The 11,471-nt window shown below is 51.8% G+C and overlaps 5 protein-coding genes across 5 annotated transcripts; 2 read left to right on the forward strand and 3 right to left on the reverse strand.

Moving 5' to 3' along the window:
- Nucleotides 1–291: 291 nt before the first annotated feature.
- Nucleotides 292–1,932, reverse strand: FSUBG_12694 (FAD-binding domain protein; the record flags this gene model as incomplete). The annotated part of the gene is made up of 1 exon (XM_036677507.1): nucleotides 292–1,932. The coding sequence occupies one exon, from the start codon at nucleotides 1,930–1,932 to the stop codon at nucleotides 292–294; it is 1,641 nt and encodes a 546-aa protein (XP_036531846.1).
- Nucleotides 1,933–2,733: 801 nt separating this feature from the next.
- Nucleotides 2,734–4,499, forward strand: FSUBG_12695 (transcription factor; the record flags this gene model as incomplete). The annotated part of the gene is made up of 6 exons (XM_036677508.1): nucleotides 2,734–3,369; nucleotides 3,417–3,649; nucleotides 3,720–4,117; nucleotides 4,180–4,287; nucleotides 4,342–4,400; nucleotides 4,452–4,499. 6 exons carry the CDS (start codon nucleotides 2,734–2,736, stop codon nucleotides 4,497–4,499), a joined length of 1,482 nt encoding a protein of 493 aa, XP_036531847.1.
- An 819-nt stretch (nucleotides 4,500–5,318) lies between these two features.
- Nucleotides 5,319–7,491, forward strand: FSUBG_12696 (aspartyl-tRNA synthetase; the record flags this gene model as incomplete). Its single annotated transcript, XM_036677509.1, has 3 exons — nucleotides 5,319–5,490; nucleotides 5,537–6,471; nucleotides 6,517–7,491. 3 exons carry the CDS (start codon nucleotides 5,319–5,321, stop codon nucleotides 7,489–7,491), a joined length of 2,082 nt encoding a protein of 693 aa, XP_036531848.1.
- A 404-nt stretch (nucleotides 7,492–7,895) lies between these two features.
- FSUBG_12697 (uncharacterized protein) lies at nucleotides 7,896–8,369 on the reverse strand (the record flags this gene model as incomplete). Its single annotated transcript, XM_036677510.1, has 1 exon — nucleotides 7,896–8,369. The coding sequence occupies one exon, from the start codon at nucleotides 8,367–8,369 to the stop codon at nucleotides 7,896–7,898; it is 474 nt and encodes a 157-aa protein (XP_036531849.1).
- A 1,212-nt stretch (nucleotides 8,370–9,581) lies between these two features.
- Nucleotides 9,582–11,013, reverse strand: FSUBG_12698 (uncharacterized protein; the record flags this gene model as incomplete). Its single annotated transcript, XM_036677511.1, has 4 exons — nucleotides 9,582–9,653; nucleotides 9,705–9,720; nucleotides 9,784–9,923; nucleotides 9,979–11,013. 4 exons carry the CDS (start codon nucleotides 11,011–11,013, stop codon nucleotides 9,582–9,584), a joined length of 1,263 nt encoding a protein of 420 aa, XP_036531850.1.
- Nucleotides 11,014–11,471: the final 458 nt, after the last annotated feature.

The following is an 11,471-nucleotide window of genomic DNA, read 5'->3' on the forward strand; positions in this document are numbered from 1 at the left end:
TTGTATCATAGGAAAAGCATAGCGAGCCTGGCATAATACCATTTGGATTGGATACTCGAGCAATAACTCCAATTGAAGCGCACATCGACGAATTGCCAAGGTGGTAGCTGATCACTTGGTACAATGATTATGTGAAGAGCGTATAAGATAACTCAACATGGTCCTAGTTCTTGTGATGCAATGGGTGGGAATCCGTCGATAGTAATGCCGCGTCATAATCATGCCTGAACGAACGCAACTGCTCTATCAACATGTAATAAAGAGAGGATATATTGATAGCATAGCACTAACTCAGTAGCCCATTTCAGCCAACAGGTCCAGATCCTTCTGGAAATCAGTAGATTTGTACGTCTTCCATTCCGACCACTTCTCCCACTGCTCTCCCGCAATCTCGTCCGTCTTCTTCTCTTCCTCCTCCGGATTCACCGTCAGCTCGCCCTTATCAATCGGCGCCCCCGGCAGACGGACACCCTGGACCCAGTTGAAGAAGTTATCCGGGTCCCAGATCTTCTTGATCCTCCGCAACTCCTCGTAGTTATCACCAAAGTACGCACGCTCATGCATCGCCTCAGCCACATCGCGGTCCGGGAAGTTGACAAACGACGCCACGCCTGACTGCGACAGCGGCCGGAACGCCTGCTTGACCTTGGCGATGAAGCCGCGCATGTCTCGCTCCATCCACTTGTCCGTCCACTCGACCGTCACGTACGCGTGGAACACGGCGCTGCGCCAGAAGAAGGCCGTGTCCGTCGGCTTCTTCTCTGTCGCTTTGCCTCCGGAGTGGATCCACGTGACCAAGAAGTTGACGCTCTCTCCCGCGAATCTCTCGCGGAATTCCTCCATGAGCTTTCGGGTCGCCGCTGTGACCTTCTTGAGAACAACAGGGTCCTTGTTTGTGAAAATGAAGGAGCTGTACAGCTCATACGACGCATTGGCGGGATAGGCTCGCTGCGTCTCTTCTAGCCACTGTCCGACAAGTGTCTCGTACAGGAACCGGGTAGATTTCTCGGGCAGCACGCGACGCTTGAGCTGTGTGTTGAGCTCCGTGTTCTTGATATACTTGTCAATTATGCCGTCGTATTCTTCCTTGCTGCCGTCAAAAGCGATTGTGAACCGCACACCGCCCTTGTTGGACTGTCGAAGGTCGCAGATCCAGGTGCTGTCGATGGTCAGGTTTGTCGGCCAGTCAGTCACATAGAAGTCATCCATGGTTTTCATGACGTCGTCCGTGAATCCGTTCTTTGGGAACCACTGATATCGCCCAGCAGTCACTATACCGCCTGGGCTGTTTAGCTGCTGAACTCTGAGCTTCAGGCTGACCATAACTCCAAAGTTGCCACCACCGGCACCACGAAGCGCCCAGAAGAGTCTTGCCTCGTCGGATCCGGGAGCATCCCTCTCTGAGACGGTCACGAGCTCACCGTCGGCCGTCACCAGTGTCGCCTCGACAAGAGTATCGGATCCCATTCCGAAGGTCCGAGTGAATGGGCCAAGTCCGCTCCCGAGGATGAAGCCGCTTACACCAACGGTCGGACATCGGCCGCCATTAATGATGAAGCCATCGTGTCCGCCGTCGATAAGGGTCGCGTAGACGTGGCCCCACTGACACCCAGCGTCGAATGTGACCGTCTTTGTGTTCATGTCAAGCGCTACTTTCTTCATGCTTCGAAGGTCCAAGGAGATACCTTCCTGGGCAGTGGAATGGCCCGCATACGAGTGGCCATTGCACTTGATCGTGACCTTGAGCCTCTTCGCATTGGCTTCTTTGATGACAGCTTGGACGTGGGCAGGAGTCTCTGGACGAGCCACAAAGTCCGGTCGTGAAAAACGGAACAAGAGGTTGGACGTGGCTATAGCCTTGTCATATTCGGGCTGTCCACGTTCGAGGATGGGGACTTGCTGAGACTTGAGAGTCTGTATAGAGGCTTCCATGATCGAGTTCCTCTTTTCCTTTGCAGAGAATAAAAGCTTGGGGTTGGTATGAGGACAAGCACGTCCAAAGGTCGAGACGGATGTCCGTCACTCGGATACTTGGACCCTGTGGATGGAACACGCTGTGCAGTTCAGACACAACTCTCGTATATCGCGCAGCAAGCGGCTGACGCGGCCCGTGGCATTTGGAGAGAAATCCAGCCGTGTGTGATATATGCAGGCGAGTTCTTCTTCTGGTAGTCATTGGTGACCCGCGCGGCCCGAGCCAAGCTCAATGTCAATTTTCCGGAACTGATCAGCGCATCAGCTGTCCCATTAGAGTGCCCGACGACAGCTGAATGCTCTTTGGGTGCATTCGATTGGTTGCTCGAGTGCTTGGCCGACATAAACCGGTTCGACAATTGAGGTAGGTGATGACGGTTTTGGCAATGCGACATGGTTTTGGCGCAGCTGAAAGCTGCATGAAAGTCGGAGGGTGGTGTCTAGGTTCAGTCCCGCAAGAGCTGGAACTGCACATCTTATCACAAATGAGACGCCAACCACCTGAAGAGCTGATGAGCCATTGAGAGACGCTATAAAAAGGGTGGTAAATAGACAGAAGTTGCTCCAAATATGACCAACGAACTCGGGTTTCTCTCAAGTCGGGAGTGTCGAGACCAATTGGTGAGAGTTGAGCTTATCTTTGCAAGAAGAAAAATAGCCACTTAGGGTCAGCTAGGTTTTTTATTTCATTTCTCATCTATATTCAACAAGCTCTTCCCTAACTCTGCTGAGCAGGCTCTTCTGTTTGCAGTCGCAGCCATGTCCATCTTCCAGGATGCCCGCAACGGGACCCTTTCGAAATACAAAATCGACGATTATCTCAAGGGTGACCCAAACATCCTTGAGTCCATAAATCCCTCCAACGGCCTGACGCCTCTTGGGACTGCTGTGGTCGCTGGAATTCCCAACGTTGTGGAAAATCTGCTCAAGAAGGGTGCCAAGGCAGACGCACCATCCAGAGATGGAGAGACTCCTCTGCTCCTCGCCACTTCGAAGACGACCAAGGAGCGCCCCAAGATTGTCCAGCTGCTTCTTGCATCCACTCCAGCCGGTTCGGTTGACAGCACTACAGATGCCGCTGGAAAGAAAACACCTCTCATGTTTGCCATTGAGAATCGGGACATCCAGTCCATCCGGAACTTGCGCCGTGCCGGTGCTTCTCTGACCGTCAAGAATGCCGCTGGCACTACGGCTCGAGATGATGCCGTCGCTACCAAAGACATGGCTGTCGTTCGTGCGCTCAACCCCGACCAGGAGCGTCGCGCTTCTGGAATTGTCACTGACATGGTCCTCGCTTTCCTACTCTACATTGTGGCCTGGATGAACAGTGCTCTTGAGGACGCCGTCCGTCGCGCATCCGGCCTAAGCGGTCAAGAGGATCCTGGGATTGACACCGTAAGCAACAATCTGGCATGAAGTGACCAGTGGTAACAGCTTTATAGAATGTGAACAAAGGCATCACCCCAAACAAGAACCAGTTCCAGAGAAATGTCGACAAGTATGTCAACGAGAATCCAGTCCTCAAAAACTTCTTCAAAGACCGGCCGGACTTCATCCAGGAAGTTGCCAAAAAGGCGGCGAATCTGGAGAAGGAAGATGAGCCTCTTGGCGACAAAGATACTCTTCCAAAGACCATCAAGGTGTCGCTGCACCAGCAGGTGATTTACTGCGGCAAGTTCTCTTAACCCTAAGCTGTCAGCGCTCATCTCGTGAAACTCAGCTGACCATGAAACAGACGACAGCAGCTCCATGAAGCGCGAAGGTCGCTGGGCAAACCAAAAGGCACTCATCGGACGCATCGCCAAAATCACCACCAAGATTCTCCCCGACGGCGAAGGTGTTGCTTTGCGTTTCATCAACCAGGACATTGACAACTCGTCCAACCTTACTTTCGACCAAATCAGCAACATAATCCAGCCTATGAGCTGGCAGCCTAATGGTGACACGGATATTGGTACCAACCTGAAGCGCAAGATCCTTGAGCCGCTCGTGTACGCCAAGATCGCCAACAAGACCTTTGATCGACCTCTCCTTGTATCTATCAGCACTGATGGTATGCCCGAGCCGGAGAACAAGCAGGAGCTTGCCAATGCGATTGTAGAGTGTGGTAACAAGCTGGAGGCTGCTAACTTGCCCCGTGGAAGTATGACTCTCCCGACCTTGTAAGCCCTCTTTTGGTTACCCTTGCTGACCGTGTATTGCCAGGTGTGAAATTCATGATTGGGCAGGTCGGAACAGCCAGCTCTGCCGAGCAGTTCCTCAACAGTCTTCGAGACACCCAGGCCATCAAGAGTGTGACTTTCGTGACCTCAGGTAAAAGCTTGCCCCTCCTTTGGTGGTTACGACATCGACACTGACCGGTAGCAGACAAACTCGACGACAAATTCTCCGAGTTCAACGAGAACGAGGGCAAGCTCGATCGCTGGGTAAGTTTCTGCCAGTTAGACTACGGAAGTCAATCTAACACGCTCTCGTAGTTGATTGAGACTCTCTTTGCGCCTATCGCCGATGCCAACACTGGCTAATACTTAAGTTGTTACTACGGTGAGGCTCTATGGGTTTGCTGTGTCTTTTGAACCTGCAAACTGCAGCGAAGTAATTCTGTGCTTTTAGCCGAGACTTGAACGGGCTTGGATGACGGGTCTACACCTGGTGTTACTGTAGATGCGATGCGGAATATGTGACTAGTCTTGCTTTGGGTTTCATTGTTCTGAGTTTTCTCACCTTTCACGTCTCCTTTCAGTGTGATTTTTGGAACGAGACTATCACACGTTGTCGCTGCCATGAAATGAAAGTATTCGTAGTGCAATTGACAGTGGACTCGGGCCGGGCCGTCGAGCGGACAGGGCGGGTCCGATTGGGCTCACTGGCAGTTCATGGCTTGTGACGTGGATAATCCAAAGGAGGACATGGCATGGATGATCATATAGAACAAGAACAAGCTTATGTCGGCGAAAGCTCAGGGCCGACAACGGCGGACAGGAAGACCATCCATCCAAATGATGCTGCTGTTTATTTCTCTTGCCCCCTGGTAAGTCTGTCCTGAAGGAGGCATACGCCACTAGCTACCCAGCAAATTGCTAGAACGATGGCGCATGTGGGAATCCAGATGAAGCGCCGTCAGTCATGAAATGCGCATTGTCAAAGTGCTCTTCTGTCTCGAGAGTAAGGTCAGTCAGTGTAAGCGTGTTGTTGTCTGCAATGCTGAAGGCAGCTGGTGTGGGGAGGGTAAATGGTCTTTTATCGATAAGCCAGCCCCTCTCACCTCGAATTTCCATGTCAATCGGCCCACCATCCCATCCTCCTCCAAACAATCCAATGCCTCAATTGACCCAACAATAGCCATGGCGCTCCCTCTCTCCCGCTGTCGCGCCTCCTTGCGCCTCAGCACATTTACTCGTTCCTTAACCCCCCTGCGCACCCGACAATTCCTCCCCCGATGCTTCAGCCAATCCTCCATCGCCTACTCAAAAACTCAGCCCACCAAAGACGACGTTCTCAACCTCTGGGATCAGTGTACGACGACTTCAATGCCCGCTAGGTCGGTGCTAACGTGCGCCAGATAGCAATGCGGGTATACCGACTACGCCTGGTGCCAGCGGGCAGTATGCGGGGTTCATGAATAAGAGGAGAAACATGTCGTCAAAGCTCTCGTTCGCTGATCTCGTCCTACCATCTGGCGAGGTCATTCAGCTATGCGCCGACTCGACGAAATACCCCAAAGCTTCTGCACTCTTTCGAAGTATCCGCGCAACAAGTCCAGTCGTCGTTAGCACCGAAAGCGAAGCGATTACAAGCCCAGACGGCGAGAAGCAATCCTCCAAGCGAACATTTTACGTCAAAGACATCCGACCACTGAACGACGTACAGCAAAACCTCATTGTGACACCCGACGTCATATTCCCCGATACCAAGCGCCATTACCAGCTCCGCCACCATCCAGAGCTCCTAGCAAGGCTTCAATTCCGATCATGGCTCAAGGGACAATTGACAGCCGGTCTGCAAGAGAAGGGCTTCACCGACATTGAGACACCGACACTATTCAAGTCAACGCCCGAAGGCGCACGAGAATTCCTTGTACCAACCCGCCGACCCGGTTTCGCATACGCTCTTACGCAAAGTCCCCAGCAGTACAAGCAGGTCCTCATGGCGAGTGGAGTTTCGCGGTACATGCAGTGGGCGCGCTGCTATCGTGATGAGGATGCTCGTACGGATCGCCAGCCTGAGTTTACGCAGCTTGATATGGAGTGGGCGTTTGCGAATGCTGAGGTGGTGAGGAACGATGTTACGGATATTGTGCTGCGGTCGCTGGAGGCTTTACGGCCGGCGCATAGTTATAAGGACGTACGGGGGAGTCGTGTGCCTGTGGTTTCAGAGATTCCTGAAGGTTCTCGTCCTGCCGATGAACCGGTTCAGCACAAGGTCACGACTTTAACGTTCCAGGAATGCATCTCCATGTACGGAACCGACAAGCCAGACTTGCGTCTACCGGGCAGAGTACGTCGTATCGTCCCCTTGCCAATCTACCACTAACACTTCTAGATTCACGCGATACCGAACGAAATGTGCGAACAGTTCGCCAGCATGATGACATACCTCAAAGACCCCCTCATCGAAGCCTTCCACATCCCCGTCAAAGACCTCGAAGACGACATCCCAAGACCAAAGCGCTTCACCGAAGAGTTCATCGAAACACTACCGAAATACCTTCGCGAGAACAACGACGGTATGCCAGTGATACTAGTCTGCGACTCGCGACAGCCCCGCGGCGGTTTCTCTTCACTCGGTGTAGAGTGCGACGAAATCGTCAACATCGCAACTGGTGGAAAGGGTGTTCTGGAGGGTGACATCCTCGTCTTCCAAGCCCGCGAGAAGCCAAAGGGCCAATACTACCGCGCCTCCACAGCAATCGGCGAAATCCGCAACGAGTTGTACAAGAAGCTTCTCGCCAACGGCCTCGTAGAAGACCTCCCTGCACCCGGTACTCCCGACTCAATGCAATTCGTCTGGGTAATCGACTTCCCCATGTTCAAACCCACCGGCGAGGACAACGACCCAGGCCAAGAAGGCTCCGCCGGCATCGCAGCAGCACATCACCCCTTCACAGCGCCCAAATCCAAGCACGATCTCGAACTCCTCTTCACAGAACCCTTGCAGGCGAAGAGCGCAGCATACGATCTCGTCCTCAACGGCGTGGAAGTCGGCGGCGGCAGCGAGCGTATCCACATACCCGCCGTGCAGGAGTTCATCATGCGGGATATCCTCAAGATGAAGGATAGTAGGATCGAGGACTTTGCGCATCTGTTTGATGCCTTGAAGGCTGGATGTCCGCCGCATGCAGGGTTTGCGCTGGGGTTTGATCGGTTGGTTGCGCTTTTGACGGATACGACTACTGTGAGGGATGTGATTGCGTTTCCGAAGACGATGAAGGGTGATGATCCGTTTGTCAAGGCGCCGACGAGGGTTACGGCGGAGCAGCTTGCGCCGTATGGGCTGCAGCTGAGGGGTAAGCAGTGATGAACGCGGATGATGTTGTATAAAAGTGATGAAGGATAGAATCGCGACTCATTGTTTGTTTGGATACTGGGTATAGAATTGTATATTATTGAAAATGAGTATGTATCATAGAACAAATGCATTAGGTAACAGGTGGTTTGCCGAGTTGGACAAACCCATTCACAGTCATCATGTCAAGGCGATTGAAGGTTCGTATGCGTTAAATTGTTCCTAAGTAGGTCTTTGTCGCTCTCATGATTCAGCGTCAATCCATTCCCATTCCCCAGCCGAGCCATTCCCGACAACACATTCTAAATGTCGCCGTTCTCAAAGCCCAAGTGTTCCGTAACTCCGATGCAATTTGAAGTCCATGCCGCGTAAGGTATCAAGGTATCGCAAGTAAAACAAGTCAAGTCATTCAGCGTTTAAGCCATGAAGGCAAAGACAGCAGCACCAACAGCCGCCATAAACGCAACAACACCAGCCTGTCCACCGCCAACAGTAGCAGCAGCATTGTCGTTGTTCGCAGCCGCAGAGGCACTAGCACTCGCCTCATCGATAGCAGTGCGAACCTTGGAGCTGATTCCATCGAAAGCGGTGCTGGCGCGGGAGGCAATCTCGGAGCCCTTGTCGCGAGCATCAGAGGCCTGGCCTTCAGCCCAGGTCTTGGCGTCGCCGCCCTTGTCGGAGGCCCATTGCTCGGCTTCGGAGTAGTGGCTCTTGACCCAGTCGTCGACGTCTTGGCCGGCGGCGGAGGCTTTGCTCTCGGCCCAGGATTTGATGTCGTCGGGGATGATGTCGCGGGGGAGGACGGCGGGTTGGGTGATTTCGGGCTGGGGAGCTGCCTCGGCGGCGACGAGGGTTGCGGCAGCGAGGAGGGCGACTTGTGTGTAGAGCATCTTGCGTGTCGTTGTTGTGTAGGTGTAGGTGTAGGTGTAGTTAAGTGATGGGGGTGTGTTGGTAGAATTGTTGAGTGTTGAGAGAAGAGATGTAGTTGTTAGGTGAGTGATTGAGGAACGATGGGGGAGAGAAAGAAGTGCAGAACCTCTCCTTGATATAGCTCTCGGCTCCCCTGCCTCCCTCAGCTTGATTGCTTGACTTGTCTCCTGTCATTTCAGGCCCTGCATGAAGAATCATAGCGCACTGCGTCATGTCCCACCCGCACCACCCAACCACAGCCTGCTATTCAGCTCATCCCTGCGCCGATCTTAGGCTCTTCCAAGGTCTGCGCCATCTTTACATGTCATCACCAGCCGCAATTCCATCATCGACCTCTCAGGTGTAACCCTCAGCTCCACTCCAACTGTTTCACTGTGGCGATGCCATTCCGCGCTGTACCTGGGACTTAAACTTGTTTCAGTATCGTGTGCTGCTATTTTGGAATACATGTATAGAACAGGTTGGCAGCCACGCGGCAAGTGTCGTGTGCTTGGCCAAGCCTCAATTCCGCTCCACGGTCGGTGATTTTATTGGCGTTGGTGCTTATTCAGATCTTTAATCTTGAACGCGTTTTACCCGGCGTTCGCTAAGTCTATTGTAGATAAACTCAAAATTACCTACCGACCGGGGCCCGAGGCCTCCCGCGGGACCCAGTCGGTAGTTGATCATCGCAGAATTTGACTGTTTGCATTATTCATGGCGAGAATAAAGAGGCAAATATTGCGATTGCGGTCGCTTGTGGTCGGGAATTTCGGCGGATTTGCGACGCGTGTTTGCCTGACACTGCCATCGTGTTACGTCGCTCAAAGATCACACCGCCGTTGCTGCCGTAGAGTTGGGGAGGGAGGAACATCATCACAAGAGGAACAGGTAGAACTGACGCACTTTTATTGTAATTGACCTGGATCCCATAACTAAAGGATGGCGCTATAAGAGATTGCGACAATTGAACCGTCATCAGTCGCCAGCCGTTCTTCGAGCGTCATTTAAGTTTCCAACTAGAAGCCAAAATCATCATCTAACTATCCTGACGCCATCCAATATACTTCAGCAGCTGCAATACTACGCCAACCTATTTTACGCGTAAAACGGTTCCGCGTAAATTGAAACCTTGCGCTACAAAATACAAAAACCGTAGGTATCCTCCTCAATTCCTGTGCTATTCGCCGACCTTAGTTGCCAATCGCACTACCCTGAACCAATCCATTGGCGTCTGGGCTGAGCTGGAACTCGGGGTGTTTGGTCTTAACATGTCGGTTTTTGTTGTACGTTCTCGGAAATAAACGGCCGCATACCTCACAGGATATCCCACTAGTCAAGGAATTGTTTAGTAACCATGGCAATCACGAAGGATAAATAGACGAGGCAACTCACCGTCTTGGGCTCAATCTTGGTCCCAGTCCCCTGCGTCGACCTCCTCCACGTGGAGGCGTTGGAGGTCTCGTGACAGTGACTGTTGATTCACAGACTGACTGACAAAACGTCGCAAGAGCTTCGTCTTCAAGTATGACTCTCTGAGGCTTGTCAGTCCAATGGCGCTCCCGCTTTTGAGACCGTTTAACCACTTACCCGACCAACGCACAGCATGTACTTTCGCAGCTCGTCTGGGGTCTGGATGTACCCCAGCGCAACGAATCTCTCCACAATGGATAAAATCCCCGCCATACACGGATCTTGGGATGAACTACCATTCTTCAAACGTTGTACACAAGAACCAACACGATTTTTAGCCTCGGATCCTCCCTGGGTGAAGGCGATACAGGAGTACAAGTCCTTGGCTGTTACCCCACGCCCGGAGAAAACGTGGAGCAGATCCCCGCATTCTGTCAGGAAACAGATAAGGTTAGACACAATGGCTGATCTTTGTAAGTCCTCGAGAGTACTTGAAGTTCGGTGTAAGTTCTCAACGCCAATTGTAACCAACGACTCGGGTATCACATCAAGCTCCCAAACCGCACTGAAAAAGCCATTGAACAGCCATTCGTCTGGCACAGAGTCGTTACTAAGTACGAAGCTTTGGGTAGTTGCGTTTTGGTGAGTAGTCGCCCTTGGCTCAATGACTGCTGATATCTGGGAATTAATGGCATCATCGATGGGGGTCAGGGATGCTTGCGGCCAAACAACGCCAGCCAAGTTCAAGAAAACTTCACGCTCTTGGGGATTTCGTATAGCATTTTGCCAGACTTCAATGCCCCGAAAACTATAGTAATTTCGCAGACAGCATGAAGCGATGTAGGATAAACTGCAGAGCGAGAAGATGGCATCGAGTGAATCTGGCTTGACGCCTACCAGTACATTGCGAAAAGTGAAGATGGCTAGCTCATAGAAGTGTGTGCGGGAGTTGAAAGAAATGAAGAGGGCAGTGAAGCAAGGGGTAGTATGAGTGAATGCAAGTCTTGTAAGGCTCTCCCAGTAGTGGTCGAGTTGTTGGCAGAGGTTATGGACAAATGGGTCCATTGGCTCGCCTGTCTTGTTATGGTAGATAAGGCATGCGAGCAAACCATCGACCGCTGAGATGGCTTCCTTATTTGGGCTGTCTGATTCCATGGTAAAGATGGTAAAGAGAAATTGGGTGACATCTGAAGTATCTTGCAATCTCAACATATTGAGTATGCTTCTCCCATATTTATATTATAGCGAGATGTGACTTTTTTCATTCAGGACATTTTCTAAGTGAGTGGTTCGCCAACCCTGGTGGGACCTTAGCCAAAGGCGAACGAAACCTACAGCAGCTGGGTGTCGTGGTTGCATACTTGCATTGTCCGATGGCTTATAGCAAATCGCTTAGCTAGAATAACCAGGTATACTGGCTAGCTGTCACGTCACTGAGGCCCACCAGCTCCTGTCCAGTCCACTAGGGAGATTAGGAGAGGATGGGATCTAGAAAAGGGTGTGAGTGATGAGACAGATGCCTTAGAAACCGAGATGGCACACGATACCTGGTTACATCAGGTCAGGCCAATCAAATCTACAGTATCTAAGGTACTTTAATTCCCTAGTAAGATTTACTAAGATATAGGTATTAAAATTAAAAGGTTAAATATCTCTATAGCCAATACGCA

This window comes from Fusarium subglutinans (genome assembly GCF_013396075.1).
Source record: "Fusarium subglutinans strain NRRL 66333 chromosome Unknown NRRL66333_c0000283, whole genome shotgun sequence".
NCBI classification, from domain to species: Eukaryota; Fungi; Ascomycota; class Sordariomycetes; order Hypocreales; family Nectriaceae; genus Fusarium; species Fusarium subglutinans.